This window comes from Meleagris gallopavo, chromosome 2 (assembly GCF_000146605.3).
Source record: "Meleagris gallopavo isolate NT-WF06-2002-E0010 breed Aviagen turkey brand Nicholas breeding stock chromosome 2, Turkey_5.1, whole genome shotgun sequence".
Taxonomy (NCBI): domain Eukaryota; kingdom Metazoa; phylum Chordata; class Aves; order Galliformes; family Phasianidae; genus Meleagris; species Meleagris gallopavo.
Window position 1 is genome coordinate 47,612,760 of NC_015012.2, and position 21,115 is coordinate 47,633,874.

Consider the following 21,115-nt stretch of genomic DNA (forward strand, 5'->3'; position numbering starts at 1 on the left):
TGTTTTTACCCAACTAGCTGATGTTTTTACTGTTTTAAAATATTTTTGATTTTAGCAAGGGTTCATTTTTAATAGATGAACAAATATTTGTCAGGAGTTGAATTAAGAACATAAGAAGCTTCAAGCATATTTTGAGGGCAGTATCAAATGCAAGAAGCAACATTTGACAAATAAGTCCAACTGTTGTCACTTGAGAAGTATGAGAAACAGGCATAAGCAGATACAATATGCCATGTATTAGGACTCACTGTAGTGGGAGGGTTGTTCTGGAGCAAGGATGAGATGTTTTATTTGATAGGCTTCTGAATTTACAACATTTTAAATGATTATTAGCAGTGGTTGTAATAAGCACTGTAGCAGTGTGTGAATTTAATACGGATGTTTCCCCTAATGAAAACTGTTCCTTCTTATTTTATTGTCAAATTGGTTTCTTACTAAACATTTCTCTTTAACGCTTGGAGGATGGGTTTCTTTTAAAGGCCTCTTGAATTCTCTATGAAATGATCTGTGCTTTTAAAAAACATACATATATTCATGTTACATATGGAAAATATCAAATAATCAACTCTCTTATCACTGTTGACTTCCTTTCTGGGTTCACTTTTCTTGAAGTATGGATCTTTAAGTTGCAGCAGAATGCTATTACTCAAAGTTGTCTGACCCATTAGAAATAAGTTTAGATAACTAAGGCGAGGATAGAAGAGGATGGAAACATATGCATCCTATTCCCAAATTTCTCTGGTTTCAGTGTTTTTTGGGGGAAGGGAGGTGAGAGCAGAGTAGGGAGGGCTATATTCTGAGTTATATTCCTTGTTCATCCATGACAGTTGAGGAACCTGCCTTCTTTCACTATGCAGTGCATTGAAATTTCCGTGCTTTTAGAAGGGGAATGCTTGGGGCCTCTTCTGCTTTCTCTGTGTTGAACTCTCACAAGACTGCAGAGAGGCCTTCTCAATCAGGGGAAAATGAAGACAGGATCAGTAAATCTGGATAGTCAGGGGTTTGGCATTGTACCTTTAGAAGACTGACATGGCAAATGGTGGAGCCTTGAATCACTGCATGTATGCTGCATTGAAAACTAAATAAAAAATCATAAAGGTCACAAAAGAGAGTGAGAAGAAGGGCTTGTTCCAGTCTTCCAAGTTGATGACGTCCATTCCAAAATGACATCTATTTTTGCCAGTGCTCTGCCTTTAGTTAATACAAATGCTGCTCCAAAAGTAATGCCCCCCATTTTAATCTGTTGGCCCATGAGGCAGATGATGGTGGTATGACAGTAGTTGAACCTTCTCCCAATATTCCATTGCATGTTGTTTCTGTGAGCAGAGGGGCAGTCTGATAAATAGTGTCTAACATGGAAGTGCACATGAAGCAAAGGTGTGGAACTGAATTCCTCCTTACGGAAAAAAATGGCACCCTCTGACATTCATCGGTGCTTGCTGAACTTTGATGGTGACCAAGAAGTGGGTGTGAGCACTTTGAGAGTGGGTGGTGAGTTCCAGCAATGGCAACAGCAGAAATGGGTCACCTCTACTGGTGCAGAAGTTTACAAGCGCAGCATGCAGGCTCTTGTCCATGGCTGGTGAAAATGCATAGCTAATGGTGGTGACTATGTTGAAAAATAGTGTTTTCTGTCTGAGAATTTGGTCCATCAAATGCTATCACTGTGCTCTTTGTTTTAATTCCTATGGAAATAAATAGGAGGCATTACTTTAGAAGTAACCTCTATGTCATCAGGTAAAAATATTACAAGATTAATTGTGGAAGTTGGTAACACAAATATTTTGGCTGAGCGCAATGAATATCCTGGCCAGTCTACTGAACAAAGGAGATCTCTGTCATCTTGAGTCCGTATGTGAGGCATGAGGCTTAGTAGCACTTCTGTGAGAGGAATTGAAGCAGTTAGCAACTTCAGCACTTGTATTTCTCTTCCCCTTCTGGGATCATGGTAATAACAGGCAAATCTTGATCCTTTCAGCGCCATGGTTTTGCCTGTCTCTGTCACACTGTGGCAAAACGATGTGGGCTCATTTCTTTCAGTCGTAGCTTCAGCTGTCAGAGATGATGGGTCAGTTACAGGGGACTTAAAGGTAGCATCAGAACAGAAGAAACTGACAGCAGTAGTTGTGCATGCATTAGCTTCTCTCCCATCCACCACCAATGGGCTTCAATAACAAGAATGAGTTGTGATGCGCGTACTCGAGGACAGTGGTTTGAAGAGGAGAACAGGGTCAAGGAGGACTTGAAGGCCTTTCGTTTGAGGACACTGAGCTTCAGAGAAATGACCTACAGCAGAGCATTTGTCTATTTGCAAAATAATTGTCTTTTTAATTCCAGTGCAATTAAGTGGTGGGGAAATATTTTCTTCTCCTTCTACTGATATCTAAGCATCTAATCCATCCCTCTGTTCTTCTGTCTTGAATGGACAAAACTGAAGGTTCCTAAATACTGCTAGAGTGGGGATAAATAAAATTATATATGCTCCTCACTGAAACTTTTACTAATAGCCAATGAAGATCATTTTTCGTCTTGAAACGTAGACTGTGCTGCCTTCCGGGGTATGCTAGTTCTTACGCTATTTCCCCCAACCCATTGCTAGTGTGCCATTTAGCAACAAAGCCACATTAAAGAGGAATTTCATGGGGCTATACCAGCCTCTCCTCTCATTCCCATCAAAAAGATTGTGGTGGACTCTGGACACTTTTTTTTCCACTGAATTGACTGTTCTGAAACTGGAAGCTGTCTTTGATTCACTCTATCTTTTTGGTATGTGTAATCTCTTGGCAACACTGCACTTCTGTGTTTGTTTTTGTTATTTTCCTATTCTTTGTATAAAGAAACTGTCTTAGGCACAGCTGGGATTTCAAAGTTGGAAAATAAATCTCTGAGGCCACAGGCTTAGGTGTCGATTCATAAACCATTTAACTTGACTGAATATGCTTTTCTGCAAATTAAAAAACAAAATCTTGTCTTGTGCCAACAAAGGAAGAGGAGTGCTAGAGATTTGGGAATCCTTCTGTCAGGCACAGGTCTTTTGGAACCAGAATATACAGATATTTTAATAAATGTGTTTTTATTTTATCCAAGGGAAAAGCTAGAAGTAGGAGTTTGAATGTGCAGAGTCAGTATTGTTTTAGTGCTGCACTCTGTCACCCCACACAGCACCTTCAGCCATACTCCCATCATATGTTTTCATTTGGCACTGTTCCCAAGAAGAGGAATGAGGGATGTCTGCATACTATTTCACTTAGTCAACCAGTGATTCTTTATTATTGCTTTCAGGGAATGCATTATTTGAAATTTTAAATTAAAAAAAAGTGCCACTGCCTTGAATTTTAAACCATTTTAAGAATTTCTGCTAAAGCACGTGCAGTTCAGGAACAACAAATCCAGAGGTTGGTGACTTCTTAAGTAAAACAGTGACAGTATTATAGGCGGTAGGACTAAAGTCAATCTTTATAAAACTTGAAGCATGCAATGTCAAAATTTATGAGTGGTAGTGCAGCGGCTTTTATATATTCTATGTTTAAATGCATATTTTTCAGCAAATCACAGGTTTTCTGAGGGAATAAATTAGTTTTAAATATTTATATTGTATGACATGAAGAGATTCTTTCAGACAGCGTTGCACTGTCTACAAGTATTCAATTTAAGCGATATAACACCACTGCTTATCAGAGTAGCCGTAAGCTTTGCTAAGACCTTGCAGAAAAAAGACTGACTACAGACTTGCAGATGTTGGCTCAAAAAAATGTTTTTTTCAGAGACCATTTTCTGCTGAATCTTATTTTGGTGGGGAAGAGTCAGGAGGAATGTTTAATGCAGTAGGAAGGAAGGACCAGAGGTTGTTTTTAGCAGTCCCTGAGATTAGTGTATGGTGAGTTAAAAAGATGAACTCCTTTCTCCAGTAGCCAAACACCTTGAAGTCAGATGTCCAGATTAGGATGCAAAAGATGGAAATCCCAAGCATAGTCCCTGGTATTATGGCCTTATCATTTCACATGATACTGACTGATGGCATCAGGACTGATGATAGGAGTTACAGTCCTAGCATAGTATCCCTGTCTCAATACACTTGTGGTACCCGCTCACTCCTGTGATCTTTCTCAAGAACACTGAGCATTTCTTTCCATAGCAATGGCATTTTAGCTATCTCTGTACCTCTGCTTTATACTGGCTTTCTCTTTATAGTTAAGTGGTTCTGTGTATTGATTTAAGATAGGTGTATTTTTTTCCTGGATTACTTTCTCTACTATGTGCAGCTACAAAACAGTGGTGCTGCTCTCTAGGTTGTACTGGCACAACAGTGAGTGTGAGCAGCCTGGGGAGGGAGGAACAAGGTGAGGCTGTGCAAGAAGTTCTGATGTCCTTGGAAATACTCATCAAACTTCTTGTGGAAAAATGATAATTCACAGTCTGCTGTGAAGAAGAGATGAAAAATGAAAGAAATGTTAGAAAAGGCTAACAAGAATGAAGGCTTTATTATGGTACCTTGTGGTGTAAGTATGCCGTTGATAATGTTGGAAGAAAGAACATAATAGTAATAAACAGCACCAATTCATTCTAACATCTCTTCCTGTAAGGGAATGGCCTGGAAGTAGCAGCATGTCTGAATGATGAAACTGATGTGATTTAATCTTGGATAGTCAATTCAGTCTTGAGAATGACATGCTTCACTCTTTATTACTGTTGATTTCTTAGTTTGATTGTACTCTATCATATAATGAATTGTACCACTACACAGATGCTGTTTTTGTGAAAGCGGTTTGTGTACCTTTGCTGTAGCTAGCACCTGTAAAGCTTTAGACAAAGAGATAATCCTATTTATGGTGTAGATGCTTGGTAGCCTCAACAAACATGCATAGTTGTGCTTGCCTCAGAGGAAGCATATGGCTTTGGAAGCTCTTCATGTGTGAGATTTCAGAAATACACATTGCCTTGAGCAGGGCTGGGATGATCAGTTACTTCTCAGAGCAACATCAAAACTACTTAGCCATTAGCAGACGCTTGTACGATGTGACCATGTAGCACCTTCTTACATTCAGTATAAATTTACCTTGAGCATTTCATGCTGCCATTTTCCTGAGAAGCTGAAACTGAATTTGAAAGGAATTCTCTGAAGGTGCTCTAATTCTGTCATTGTTTACGTTAATATATAGTTGCTACCTATAAAAGTCAAATTTTCTTTAAATTCATATTGTCTATTGTGTAGCCATCTCCTCTTCACTGCTTAAATGTGCTTCATTGCAAAATATTCACAACCTTCCTTAAAGGAAATGAAAGAAGAACAGCTTTTAGTGCAGATCCTAAATCTTGTGTATTTTAGACACTTTCATTGTCTGCATATTTTATAAATATCATTGTCATCATATCTGTCCAGTCAGCAGAAGGGCTGTAGAGCTAAGTTGGTGTTTTAAGAATGCAGTTCTGCACGCACCATCCAGGCCAGACTTTTCATTCTTCTTTTATAAAGATTGTTGGTTGAGGGTCCACAGGTGCATCAGCGCAGATGATGCAGTGGTGCAGATGATTGAGATTGGAAGTGACCTCTCAAGGTCAATTGGTCAAACACATCTCGAACAGGCTGCCCAGGACCATGTCCACATGAATTTTGAAGATCTCCAAGAAAGGAGTCTCCACAGTCTATCTGAACAACTAGTTGTTGAATGAACAACTAGTTGAAGAATATCCTAGTCTATTGCAGAAAATAATCAGAAAAAATGCATGAGAGATACAGTAAGACTTATTTTTTTCTAAATACTCGAGATGCATGGCTTCTGCTGGCAGGTATTTGACCAAGGTATGTTATGAGTAGGTAGCTCACAAGAGTTTTAGAACAGTCTGGTATCTTTGGAGCAGAAATGCTGCTTAAAGTATCTTAAAGATTTAGACGCTAAATTATTTTTCAGCTCCTTTGAGTTCAACTAAACAATTTTTCCATACAAGCTAGCACTATGAAGCATTGTTATACAGGGTGGATCTCTGTTCCCATCAATGAAAGTACTTCAATTGTGATTAATCAACAATTGTTGAAAACCTAACCCTAAACTTACCCTTAAAAACGAGATAAGAACAACCTAGAATTGTTTCTATGCATGTCCTGTAAACATCCAGACTTCTGCCATGTCAGTTATTAAGGCTCCTTTTCTAGTAAATACCAGTATGTCAATTTCAACTGAAATGAATTTTTATTTCTCATATAAATTATCATGTGGCTTTAACTACTTCATTAAGTTAAATGAAATTATACAACAAAACTGCTCGCTAAATACAGAGAACTTTTTAGCTCGAAATGCTTTTACGCTTGTGAATCTAAATAGATGATCTCTTAAAAATCCCACTAAATACTAGGAAACAGGTGGATCCTTAGCATAGTGTAGTGTACTCCTCTGCCTACTCCTGAAACTTCAGGAAGGAAGCATGTCTAACACTGTGCACATGCATGGGCTGTGTTAATGTGTATAGAGCAGCTGTGCCTCCCTGCTGATTTCTGTCTGACCTGTGCTTAGCCAGGACTCATCTGTGATTGTTGTGAAGGTAAATAAGCTCAAACTCTTTCATAACATCAAGTGCATTGCCTCACCCTCTTGTATGTACATTCCTTGCAAAAGCATGTGGCAGTTTCAGAAGAAGTTTTGTTTGACATTCACATTCTTGCATGTTTCCCAACTGGTGATTCTTTTCAGGTTAAATTTGCAAAAATTGAGGTGTGGATGCTGAAAATTATCCAAAATTATGCTTATTTATTATAAAAAAAATATATATATATCTGTAGAAAACAGTCCCGCTGTCCAGCTCAGACTTGATCATACAAAATACATAGCACATGCTGGGAGACAGAGTGCCACCACCTTCATTAAAGCAGTCTGTTGTGATGTTAGCCAGAACTATGCTGCAGCCTGTTTGGCAACTGCAGCTATGGTTCCTGGAAGGAGGGCATAGTAATTGTACTGCTGTCAAATTAGTTTGAAATATTTTGAGGCAAATGCAAATTGAATCTAAATGAACCTCTCCATCTCAGTGAAATTACTGAGATTTAAGTGGAAAACTGTTAGTTTTGATGCTGACCTAATGACAAAAGAGAGAGGAATTCCTCTCACCTTTACTTTTGCTGTTGCTGTTAGTTCTTCCCTGCCAGCAAACAGCACCCAAATGGCAAGTTTAACAGTTGTGTTTTGTATTTCTCCCACTGCATTCTAGACTGCAGTGGTCAGAAACGTACTTAACCACATTGAAGGAAGTTTAGTCTCTTGATGGCTACCCTTGTCATTGATGTATTTCACTCAGCTTTATGCTGCCAGGAATTATATCCAGAGTATTCATAATGTGTTATCTCCAGTCCTCATTAGGTTTTATTACTCCACTTGGGTTCATTTAAAAAGCCTGAAGTCGGGAACGTGACATCATTCCACCCAATTAAGGTGCAATAATTATATGGTCAGCATGTTTAGAAGGTGCTTGTGGCACATCTTTAAAATTGCATTTTGAAATTTCTTATGAGGGAGGGATTTTATTTAAGCCTTAGTAGCCTTTCGCAGTCTTATATTTAAGCTGCTTGAAAGTCTGGCAAGCTTATTGTTTGTGATGTCACTGTTACTAGAGTTCTTTATTAATGTAAGCATTTTTTAAATTTCCATTTTTCTAAAATTCAATCAGAAATACAAAAAGATAAGCCTGATAGAGGCCCTTTAACTGGTGTGTCTTTGCAGAATAGCCGTTGCTTCTAGATAGGCATTGCAAAAATGTGATTTGTGGAACTTCCCATAAATACACTAGCTAGTTTGTTATTCACAAACCAACTTCTTGACTGTGCTGGTATAAAATTAAACACTTCATTTTTATTCTGGTGCCTTTTGTGTATTACTTCCTTGAGATTATCAAGTCCTCATCCCAAAATTATCTCTCTTTGTTTAGCATTTCTTGTTATCTGTTATTACTTAAATGTGCTGGACTACAAATTACAGGTGCGGTGTCCCCTGGAATATGGCGCATGTCTCTGCCCATCTGTGGTTAGTACTGAAGTAGCTGAACTAGTACAGAGAGCTGTGGTCCATCTTTCATCTTTCATGTTCACATTGAAAGAAGAAGCTGATGGTTTGTTTAGAATAGGCTTTAGGGGCCATAATTGCGGTCTTCAGGGTCATGCCAGACAAAAGGAAGAAAAAAGATAAAAGCTGTTTACTCTAAATAAATGATGGCACAAAAAGTAAGTGCCTGATCTGACCACAGAAAAACTCTCTGCTGAAAATCTGTGAAAGGATTTCTAAGAGTCTGAGTGTTAGAGTCTGGATCTGCCTTCAAACAGAAGTTCTAAGGGCAGATCACATTTGGTTTGAGATAAATAATGTGGTGGGGATGCTCATAGAATTTGGAGTTGAATTCAGTGATTTTGAATTTTGATGTGTGTCATAAAATGCTTGGACTGGGTTGCTTTGTTTTGTTTTGTTTTTGGAGGGAGTGTTGGACTTTTCAAAATAATTTGCTATATTGATGATATAGGTCAATATATATGTGTTAATAAGAGCAGAAGGTGAGGAATTAAAGAAGCAGTGAAAGATCTGAAATTTTCTGATAAAATGTCTTGTTTCTCAGAGGAAGCCTGCCTGCCTTCTACCTTATCATGTCCCCACATTGTGTTGGTTATTTTTATTGTGATACAAATAGTGTCACAATAGTCTGATGATCCCTGCTAACCCACTGGAGTTTGCTTCCTTTTGTCTGTGCTGTGGGTTAAGTCTTGATTCTTGAAACTACATAGCAGTAGTTTTCTTCTCCCTCTTCAAGCAAGAGCATAAGCTTCTTTTGTCAGTTCTGTAAAGCACAAATTTTATGGCTCCTAAATGATGGAGTAGCTGAAATAATGGTTCTAATTCATGTACCTCTAGGTGATGATCATATCTGTCATCAGTACCCTTTACTTTGATAGCAAGACTATTTTAGAAAGAATGAATCTAAATGAGAGATTAAGATTTCTCACTCAGCAAACAAGATACTAGTTTCTCTTGGATTCTGTTCTTACATAAATTGTTTCCTATTTCTGCAGCTTCCGATTGCTGAAAAAATTAAGACCATTGCTCAGAAAGTATATGGAGCAAAGGATATAGAGTTATCTCCTGCTGCACAGTCACAAATTGATCGTTATACCCGGCAGGTAAGAGCATCAATGAAATATGCCATCAAGTGCCTGCTGGATGAGACTCAGGAGACCTTGGGTTGTAAAATGTTCTGTGATTGGAGTGTTGATCAGCTTTATTAAAAAGCATGAGCTTACCCATGATACTTAACTATGGAGGCATGTGTGAGTTGGTTTAGACTGGATTAAATGGAACAGAACTGAATAGTTTCAACCTTGAAAGCTATCTTCCTATAGCATCCATACATATCTGTGTAAGATATGAGTGATGGTTGGAATTCATCTGGGATTGTTGATGAAATCCTATGCTCTCTTTGCACAGTGGTAATTTAGAGTTATTTCTCTGAATGCAACAACTGCATACTTGCAAAAGTAGTTGCTAGAGAATCTGCACAATTCTAGCATATTAGTGTTCATTTGTACCTGCAAAAAAGGGTGCACAGCTATGCATTTTAGTAGCAGCACTCCCAACACTTGGGGAATTGTTTGCTTTCCTTTTGTTCATGTTATTTTCAAGGGATTATAAACATTAGAAGGTGAAATAGATCACTGTTCCTAAAACATAGGAGTGTTCTATTTTGAAACAGTGTAGAGAGGTGAATGTATTTCTGTAAACAGAATGACTTCTGGAAGTAAACATGGCTGGAGTCTTTCTGTTAGAAAATAGAAACTATGGATGATGTGTCATGGAAAAATTCCTTAGTATGCTTCAGCGGCTTGGCCGGACAAGCAGAGTATAGCCATCCTCTAATGCAAATCTCCTGAGAATTAACTTGATTTTCTAGATGGAGAAGAAGCTTGCTTAGTCTACTTGGAGCAGAATAACCCATTTCTTTCTCTTTTCCCACTGAGATTCTCTAATCCACTTTTAGTCTAAATGTTAGTAGTGTCAGGAAATACTTTCACAGTGTCATTAAAGAATTGCTGTCAGCTGCAGAGTGTAGTACCGCCTCTCCTGGCGTTGTGAATTGCATCCTTGTTTGTCAAGGCGTAAAGAGAAGAGTGGAATGTGCCTTGCTCAAGGTTAATCAATAATCTTGGAGAAAAACAGTGTTAGGGAAGCTCCCTGATGTTTTCTCCCATTTTTTGGCTAATTATTGCATTTTCATAAGTAAAGCGGCTGCCATCACCTCACACACTTTGTGCTTTTTGAAAGCAAAGTAAAGTATCACAAGCTATTTATTTTTACCCTTGAGAAGACTCCCTTAGAGGCTCTGGGGCTATGAATTCCCATCTCATCTAGGTATTTAATTAGGACAGTAGATTCCAGAGAGAAGTGCTTGACCACTCTTTCAGAAAATAGCACACTCTAGCTATTCTATTGGCAACATTTTGCACCTAATTCTAGAGTGAGAGTTCACATGAGAAGCTGGGTATAACTACAGGCAACTCTCTTTGGAGGTATGGGCCTGAATTGAAAGAGAATAACATAAAATACAGTATTTTGTCAATTTCTGAAATATTAGCTTTTAAGGAGCTGAGGTTAGTTGTTGATACATAGATTTTAGGTTTTATAGAAATGTTGATGACAAAGTGAAAATGTATTCTGTGTTACTGTAATCTTTTATTTTCATTCCATTTTTGGCTAGGGATTTGGAAAACTTCCCATATGCATGGCAAAAACTCACCTATCCCTCTCCCATCAACCAGAGAGGAAGGGTGTTCCCACTGGTTTCATTTTACCGATTAGCGATGTGAGAGCCAGTATTGGAGCTGGGTTCATCTACCCCCTGGTAGGAACGGTGAGTATAGAGCATTCAACTTGATCACTCCTCTTCTTTTGATCTAGCTTGATATGGAAGTACTACTTTGTCACTAAAAAAATGTGTAGAACCAGGTGAGTTTTCATTTTTTAAATAATAATTTTATTCCTTGATGTTGTGTAACTCTATGTTGATAGGAAAAGAGAATTAGGAAAGTATAGTATATAAAAGCTCTGGCTACAGGATGTGAGAGAATTGCTGTTTCTTATGTTTTTGAGTCTAAGCAAGAAGATACTTAAGCATCCTCATCTTGAAAAAAATACAATTGCATGACTTTTTCCTTTGTTATTCAAATTGCTGCTTGTAAATAACTGTAGTTACGTGATCTTGGGGCATTCTGTGATTCTGTGTTGGAAAGGATGCATAAGGATCATTGAGTCAACCCATGGCTCCACATAGGAGCACCCAAAATCAAACCCTATGTCTGAGAGCAATGGCCAAACGCTCCTTGAACTCTGGCATTTGGGACCGTGCCTACTGCCCTGGTAGCCTGTTCCATGCCCACCGTCCAATGGTGAAGTCCCTTTCCCTAAATCCAACCTGACCCTCCCCTAGCACAGCTACATGCTGTTCCCTCAGGCCTTATCTCTGTCACCAGAGAGCAGAGCTCAGCACTGCTCTTCTGCTCCCCTCTGTGAGGAGTTGTAGCTGTCTCCTCAGCTCCTCTGCTCTGGGCCGAACAAACTAGGGAACATCAGCTACTCCTTGTATGTCTGTGGATAAACTACAACAGCCCTCTAGACCCTTTGTAGGCTTTGTGCCTCTCCTTTGGATGCTAATAGTTTTATGTTCTTCTTACGTTTTGGCACCCAAACCCACACCCAGTGCTTGAGATGAAGCAACACAGGGCAGAGAAGGACAGTCACTCCTCTTAGCCAGTAGCAGTGCTGGGCGTGATGTATACCAAGGTATAGTTGATCCTTTTGGCTGCCAGAGCACTCTACTGGCATGTGTTCAACCAGAACCCCTGAATTTCTTTTCATGGGGCTGCTCTGCAGTCCCTCATCCCTCAGTCTGTATACAGATTCAGGATTGCCCCAACCCTGGTGCAGAATCCAGCGCTTGCTATTTTTAAATGTCATGTGGTTGGTGATTGCTGGCCCTCTAATTTTATCAGGGCATATCTGCAAGCCTTTTTACCCTCAAAGCAGTCAACAACTCCTCCTAATGCAGCGTCATCCACAAACTTACTTAGTATGCATTCATCTCCTGTGTTCAGATGATTTACATATTTGTATACAATCATCGAAGAGAACTGGCCCTAAAATGGAACCTTTCAGAACTCCACTGCTGACTGGTCACCAACCTGATGTAGCCCCATTTACACTTTGAGCCCAACCTGCCAGCCAGTTGATTACTCATTGTATTATGTATTTGTCTCGTTGAATACTGGATGTCTAGATGAATACTGGACAGTTGAGTACTGTCCAGAAGGATACTTTGAGAGACAGTATTGAAAAGTTAGCTAAAATCCAAAAAATTATCATCTACTGGCTTCCCTTAGTCAACTAGATGGGGAGTTTTTTCATAAGAGGAAGTTAAGATTATATTCTAAATATTAAATCCTTCATCTCTAACATAGTTAGATGAACAGAATCATGTCAGGAAGAAGTGTGACAAAAAGAAAAATTGTGTTCCTGTGGGATGAGCCCAAGACATTATGAACATGTCTGCTTGTTCTGTGAAACTAAGTTACGGTGGGAAGGGGATTGGTTTGTAACTACAGAAATAACAACACCTTCTTTCTCCTTTTTAGGAGAATGAATGAATTCATTCAATGAATTCAGTGGAATACTAAAAAGAGGAAATTGTCATACTTTCTTCCTAATTATTCATAAAAAGTACAGACTCAGATTAAGAAACTCTTACTGTTTTGTTCCCTGACATGGCTTATCAAATAGCTGAGAAATTACTGCTGTGTTAGCTCATGCCTTTTGCTAACCATGCACATCTTCTTTCAAACAATAGTTGAACTGCATCTGACATCTCATAGCAGGAATTATTACTTATATGTAGCTGATTCATGTGATGGTGCTAGAGAAGGGATGAAAAAGCTATTGCATTTCCGGAAGAGAGTCCTCTCCCAATGTTATCTCATCTTCCCAGAGCATGGCCTGATTTCCTTGCCTAGCAGTACACTTAGCAAAGGCTGAAAGTTTCTAATCTATTGTTTTGAGTTCCCTCTGAAACAATCAAGTGTTTGAAACAAGGAAGGAAGTACTTTCTGACCAGAAGAGTTCCTGGAGTTCAGGAAACTGTGTCACTTTAGCTCACTGGTCATGGGGATGTGCTTTCCTTCTATGTGGCTACATGATGTACATCCACCAGAAGCACTGCATAGCTGTGTGTTTAAATAGGGTAAGACCAAACTCCAATTACTGGTAAGAGAATACAATTTGTCAGAAGTTCTAGTATCTTCTTCATGGCCTGAACTCAGATTTGCACTGGAAATTGTGTGCCATAAAGTTGTGAGGAGCATATGTGAAGAACAGGCAGCAATTGCTTGAAATCCATAAGGGAGCTATTCTGTAGGATGTCAGAGTGAAATGCTCTTGGGCTGAACTCTCTGAATGAGTCACGTTGCCCTCCTCAACATAAACTAGCTGTAGTTCAGCATCATAAATCCACTGGAATTGTCCGTAGGACACCACTGTAGACAAAATAATTTTAAGTGATACCTCTTGTTTTTAATTCATCACCCAGAACCAAAACTATGGTTCTTAAGAAAAACACTGTAGATAGATAGATAAATAGATACAGAATTTCCTACTTGATGAGATTTTAATAATGTGTTCTAGTTAGTTACTTTGACTTCAGTGAAACATAGTATAGCCATATAACTTTTCCCGCATCAGGAATGGAGAAGGTAATATACTTTTAGTGTTTTGTATTTTAGGGGAGTTTATAGAGCAAGATAATGTATAAAGATCTAAATATACACTAATCATTCATTGTTTGGAAAATATTGTTAGTGGTCAAGAATGTGGAACAGAACATTTCTTGAAACTATTAGAGTTGCTACTGAATGTATGAATCTGAATGTGTTCCTAACACTTTTGTGATACAATTTTTTCTCTAGAATTAACTGAAGGGCAGCAGATCCACTAGTTAAATGTCAAACTCCATTCTCAAAGTGTATCGTTTACTGGACAAGCTTCTCTCACTCTAACTTTGCAGAACTTACCAGGGTAAAGCAGGTTGTTAGAATTCTGCTCTAGTTTAACTGGGAAGAGCATTACAAATGGAAGAGAGGAGTACTGCTGAAAGATTAGAAGCTATCTGCAATAACTAGCATTTGTAGTTTAGCCTCGTTGTTAGTACACATAAGTTAAATTTATATATATCTCAGCACTATTAGATAGATACATACATACATACATATATAAAACTAAATAATGTGTTATCTTCATATTCTCTATGTAATATTTGTTTTGAGTAATAATACTTGGCTATGGTTCCCTTCCAGCATAGTTGTCTTTCCAGGAAAAGTGAGCTGAACCTTATCAGAGGAAATCAGCAGTGAAACAAGAGGTGCATGTAATTAACACTGGCAGAGCTTTTCTCTGAGTTCTCTGTGACCCTGACCCAGAGGGCTACAACACCCTCACAGGTGGACTGTTGACATCATTACTTGGCTCAACAGAGTGATGGCAGGAAGACTGCTGGAGTATATGTAGGAAACAAGTGAGGTCATTCACTAGCAATGCTTGGGTGGAGTATTACTAGATTTTAGTAGTATGTGTGTTTCTCCCCACCCCCACCCAAAAAGCCATTGCACTTTGGTGCTTTCTCACATTGAGCTGTATTTCCGTTGTTCTCTTCCATGTGATGTGCTAGAAATTAAACTTGTCTTAGAAGAAAAGCTTCCCTTATGTCCTGCTAAAATATTAACTGAATATTGCAAGGGGGAAGAAACACTTGAAAGTAAATCTGTTTTGAATACTTTGGGAAGGAAGATACTGTTTCCTGCTAAATTAATTTCTTCTTTCATAGTGGTTGATAGCTTAACAGTGCCAGATAGCTATTTGAAAATATACTAGCAGCTCATAGATTTTGCATACTGGTTTTGAGGTAATGGCAACAAGTGTGAGAAAAAATGTAACTTTATAGCTTTTGTTTTCGGTTAAACTCAGGCGTGAAATTGTGCAGTACTCAACTGAAAAATCCTAAGAAAAAGAAAAGCTGATCTGCTCTTCTGTTATATAGCATTTATTATGGTAGGTGTAATTCCTTCTGAAGAGGAGGAAGACAGGCTTTCTGGATTTCACTGGGCACAACATTCTGAATATATGGGCATACGTGGAAATGCTGAATGATGCTACATTCATAGGAAATGTGATAGATTATTCGATTGATGGAACAGGAGGTCAGAACACAATTAAGGTCATTGGCAAGAAGATGAAGTGAAAACAATCAGCTTTAGTTCAGTGTGTCTAAAACCCAGAGGTTTGAGAGATGGGTGCTATAGCACCAACAAATCATCCATGTTCCTTGGCAGATTGAATGATGTGGCTGTATTGAGTTGGCCAGAGAGAGTTGCTGTAGATGAGGCAAAAGTAGGCCCAAGTTCAGCTGAAAGGACAAGGTAAAGTCTGTAGACTACAATAAAAAGGGCTACGTGGCAACCTCTGGGTTCCAGGTGTGTGGACCAAGATGCAGTTAAGAGTCAAGGACGATTGTGTCCCTTTGTGGTGAGAAGATGAAAATAGAAAATTTGGGAGAGGATTAGAATTGTGGGTTTGGCTGGAAAGAGAAAGAAGTTGAATTGAGAGTTGTACCATTGGGTAAATCTGAGAAATTATTTGAAGATACATGCAGGATATGCATGGAGAACTGGGAGAGGGCACTGAAGTCACAATAGTAAGAAAGACTTGAAGATGTTCCAAAATAGTTAGCTGAAACAATGACATGATCTAAGATCTGTCCAGGAAGAAGTCGTAGGAGTAATTGATGAGTGTAAGAGAGAGCAGAACATGCCTTACCTATGACTCAGGATTTATATTTTTTTTTAATGGGAGAAGAAAAGAGTGGCTTGAAAAATATATCATCCTCTCCATGTCTTTTGAAAGGCAAAGCACTTGAATTCCAGGTAATTCAAATCTCTCTTGATTGCTCTTTGTGTTTGGCAGTAAGAACTATTTAACCTACATTATAGTACAGTACAATGTTACTACCTTTTCTGGATGAAAGAGCAGGGTCCCATTGCTGGTCCTACTGGCAAAATTCAATTGCGTCTTGAGTACAGCCTCCTTCACACTAGCCTTAGATTTCTCAAGGGACAGCATTTGTAAAGTTAGGAGAACTGTTTTTGCTTTGTTTTCAGTTGAGTAGAAAAAAGAAGTAGTGAGATGCGTTATTTCAGCAAACTGAGTGGTTGGAGGAGGGCTTGTCCTTTTGGGATGGGATGAAACCATTAAGCAACATATCACAGAATAAAATACATGCATTGTTTGGGAAGCTGCTTAACGTTTAGAGTAGATCAGATTTTTTCAGTATAACCTCATTTACAAAGAATTTCAGTATGGCTATTGTAAAAGTAGTTTTCTGTATTCAGTGTCTGTATACGTTTTCAATCTTACATTATTTTAAGCAATGTCTGAGAATAATTTTACTATGCAAATGTTTAGACTTGGCTGTAGACGCTTGAAAATTAGCTTTTTAATAACAAAAGTGAGCTGTATGTATTCCTTGTATCAGTGACATTTCCTACGTCCTCTTTTCCAGAGGTATTTTTATTAAATACATTCCTGCAATTTTAATATTGTTTTCAGGCTTTTAGACTTAAGTAATAAACATGTGTTTCTGTTAACCTAAACTAGTTCATCTGAACAGGTACCTTAAAACAGACCACTTATTTGCATGCACAAAAATTGACTTTCACATTTCACTGTAGTCAGTAAGTGATACCTTGAATTCAGAAGACCTGACATTGAAATTTTTTTTTTCCACAGCCTCACATCTCTTATGTTGTAATTTTACCTAGTTTGCTTTGCATGTGAAAGGCTCTGCTGTGCTGTTCAGTGAAAGGCATGGCAGGTCAGAGCTGCTGAACAGGCATTTGTTAAAGTGATGTGTGTAGATCTGAAGCACTGTAGCAGTTGTTTTCAGTTAAGATTAGCTGAATTGACACATCAGCAATATGGATTACTTGATCAAGGGTAGTGCCTGGCTAGCGTGGACAGGTTTAAGTGAAGCTGAAGCAAAGACTACTCATTACGCTCTGAAACAGTTTTCTTCAGTGTGGTTGTTAATATCTTGCCCTCATTGGATTTGTGAAGTAGTATGTAATGAACTCAGTGCAGCTGTCTTATGGCTGTATATAGCATTAGTGTAGGCAAATAAAATTAGAATCACCTGTACCATGCCTGCAGCTGAAGGGGCACTTCTTTTAAAACATACTTTATTCAAGGCCACCAGAGACTGGGAATCATCAAGATCTTTTTGTTTGTTCTAGTAAGACCTAACTATGAGCATGGTTATTTTTTCTGTCTGTTTCATTCCCTTTTCTCTGATTTACAGTCTATGACCCCAAAAGAGGATGAATAAAACTGCATCATTTAAGAAAGGAAAAAAGAAATTGAGAGTGAGGCACCATATGGAGATAAAACTGCCTTGATTGTTGTACCTTAGCTTATTTGATGGGGCTTACTATTAGTTGTACTTCCCTGTTGACACTGGGAACTACAATTTGGATGGAAAGTGGCAGAAACTTTAGACCACTGCCCTTCAATTTTGCACGTGACTTCACACGTGAAATAGGAATGCAGTGTTGGAAAGCTAGACTTATGGGAGTGTGAGTGCTTTGTTTGAGCTTTACTGGTTGTTCACCATGGCAGAGCAGGAAGCAGGTGACCAAATCACGCAGCTCATGGCATCTTCTCCGTGATGCTGCAGTCCTGCCTGCCCACCCTGATTGTTCAATTAATCAGCCTTATACGCATCCATTTGAACCAAATGTGGGGAGCTCAAAAATCAGTTTATGGAAGATCTTGGAACAGAAGCATTAAGGGTCAATATTCTAATTATGTTTCCTATGAAGAAGATGTAATATTGGAACGTTGGAGAGGCCAACCAGATATATGCTTCTCCCATTCATGATATTTTCAATGCTTGAAATGGCTAGTGCTGCCAGACTTGGGGTCACTAAGTCCTTAGGGTTGGTGACTGCTGCTTGGTGTCCCTGTTGCCTGTCCTTGTTCAGCTTGGTAGCAGCAGCAATACTTTGTCACTTCCAGCTTACTGCTGTTCCTCCGTATCGGGATGAAGTGAAATGATGTTTCATACTCCCTATTTTAGTTTTTTTTTTTTGGCCTGATAGTTTTCTTCAGTTGAATAAATCCATTTCTGAAAAGGTGCCTCATGGTTAAGGCTAGAAAATTTGAGATTCAGCCATTCACGAGGGAAGCAATAGTTACCTTTTTAAACTTCTTTGCATACATGCACTTTTCTCAGAGGCTGTCTTATGCTCACTTAAAGAAAGAACACATTAGCCCCTTAGCATTCTTGCAGATACATTTTTCAAATGATAATTTGTAGATTTAGAAAGTATTGATTCTGTGGTAAGCAGCAAAAAAAACTTTAAAGCTTCAGTTAAATAACTGAAATTCTTCCAAACTGCTCAGTAAGACAAATTATCGAGCAGATGTAGATAGATGTGTATTTGAGTTTGGCAACTTATTGTTATTGCAACTCTAAAAGTGATTTAAGACTAATAGCAGGAGCCTTGCTGGAGGCTGCAAGTCTGTGGCTGAACAGTTTTATTGAGTTCTGGATAAATAAGGTGAAAGATGGTTTGAACTTAATAATGTTACCAGCAACTTGCTTTCTTTCATTAAATTGTGAAATATAGGATGAAGAGTGCGCTAATTAACAATAAAGAGGACTGAATATTTGTGCCTACTGGTCAAGGGATTATCCTTGTTAAAACAGGAAATGGTATCTGATTTCCTGTTTTAAACTATTTTGTTCATAAACTTTACATGAAAAAGTGAGGTTAAAAATAGGTTATGCTTTTACATAGGAGGATATAAATTTATTACTAGTTAAAAATAGCTTATATGGGGAAAGAAGAGCATTTTCCGAATTCTTTTGTTTTCAAATGAATTTATCCTGCACATGCTTCACAAAAAAAGCATTTGTTGGGAAATCAGAAATGAAGCTTCTCTAATTTATTACTTTGTGACACGGGCTTTATAGAAGTTATAATGTTCAACATTTTTATTAAATCACTTCATGTTAACAGTTTGAAAGACAAGGAAAATTTTGACAGAGATTTTAAAATAGGAAGTTCAGTGAAGATAACACTAAGGTCCCCTGACAAATCAGTGAATAAAATTCACTGTTTACTGGCTTGCAAAATTGTGAGATGCTTACATCTAAGAATATGAAAGACCAGTCTGGTGCATTTCCATCAGAGCAGACTGACCTATGTTCTGTGGACAACACTGAAAAAAATTTATGTGCCGCTACTTCATCCATCCACCCAGAAGTAGCTTTTCCTGATGAGTTCCTCATGTGTCCTCTTGTGAAAAATGGAAGGACAAATGTTGGTATGCTGTATTTCACCTTTGATAAGCGATGATGGCTTTGCTTTGAAAAAACTGATCTTTCTTTGCTTCCTGAAGCTGTGAAATGTCATGAATGAAGCATTATGTTTTAACCATAAATGAGGATAAGATTGCATAAACCCACCTTGATACTGGGCTTGAAGCTTATAGAACAAGAGTTATTTACCAGGCAGAGAAGTCCATTAAAACAAGTATTCCTGGCATGTTACAGCTGTGACCCAAGGGCTTCTGTGGATGCAGCATTCTTACTATTTGGAGAAACTACTCAATGCTGCTCTGTAATGGTCATCTTTCTTTCCCTGTCTACTTTTCTTAGGTTGGATGACACATTGGTGAACATCACTTATCGAGAGGTTATTTTGTTGTGTTTTTTTTTCTGAGCAGAAGGAAAGAAATAATAAGGCTCATATTCTTGTGCACCTGAGAAAATTCCCCAACAGAAACAATATTTCAGTAGTTGTCACCATTTTCTGTATCTGATAGCAAAAGCCTGATAAAAGCACTGTCAGCTTGTCCAGAATGGTGACTTTCCTCTCTTGCACTCTTTTCTCCATGGTGTAAACATTTTGCCCCTTCTTTTCTCCCTATTGTTTTCTCCTCACATTTTTGGAGGTAAAATTATATTCAGTTTCACATCAAGATTAAGCCTCTCTGATACAATGCCTATTCCATATAGCAAAGGGAAAATTCCCTTCACTGCTTCCTTCTCTTTTACAATGAAAAAGCAAAGAATGATATTTCTTGGCCTGAAGATGTAAGAAACAGAGCTTTTCATGAGCCTGTGAAGAAGAAATATGATTGGATCTGAGCTAATGATTAGAAAGATAAGCCAAGAAATAACCTAGTCTTTCCTCACCATTCAGTTACTGCATTACATAAAAAAAACTATCAGTATGAAATAACGCAAGCAAAACTTCTTGAGTACTGTTTGTAGTGCACAGTGCAGCTGCTACATTATGGTATATTTTTGTCACAGAGGAAACATTATTTAGTTTTCATAACTCAACAACAGGTGCAGGAACCTCAGCATGGAAAGGATCAGGCTGACACAGAACCAAAGCCATAGTCTGCCTATTTTCATAGAATCACAGGGTCATTTAGGGTTGTAAAAGAACCATAGGGTCATCAAGTCCATCCATCACCTAAATCACTAATTCAGGTCCCTGGGTCTCTTAAATACCCTGTCTCTTAAATATTTCTTTGTTGCTGTGCGGGGGCTGTGTCCCTGGAGAGATGTAAGGCCCAAGGGCATGTAAGAAAGACCTGTCCTTTCACTGTGACTGAAGGTCTGAAGGTGACTGAAGGACTGTAGTGTGCTGTGTGCTGGATGGTGGGGCATTCTGGGATGGCCACAGGAAATCAGAATGGGAAACAGCACAAGATGTTCAGGTGTTCATTTCTATAGGAAAACTGAAGTCTTTTGGAAAATTTTAATCTCATCTGTAACCTCAATCTGTTAACCTCTGTAACTATTAAGTGGACTAGAATTCCATATTAGCTGCACCAGTGTTTGATTCTTCATGCTTTAATGCCTGGCAGCTGGACGTTTGGCTTTTGCTTGAAGTCATGTAAAAAAGCTTAACATAAATGCAGACATGGTCTTTAACTGGTTTCACTTTTTTTTTTTTTATATATATATATATATATACATA

At 38.4% G+C, this 21,115-nt stretch overlaps 1 protein-coding gene across 1 annotated transcript in view; it reads left to right on the top strand.

The window, feature by feature from the left end:
- The window catches only part of MTHFD1L (methylenetetrahydrofolate dehydrogenase (NADP+ dependent) 1 like), a 137,535-nt gene that overhangs the window by 81,698 nt on the left and 34,722 nt on the right, over positions 1-21,115 (top strand). Inside the window, 2 exon segments of the mRNA XM_019612906.2 lie at positions 9,044-9,151; positions 10,723-10,875. Of these exon segments, the coding sequence (XP_019468451.1) occupies positions 9,044-9,151; positions 10,723-10,875 (261 nt within the window).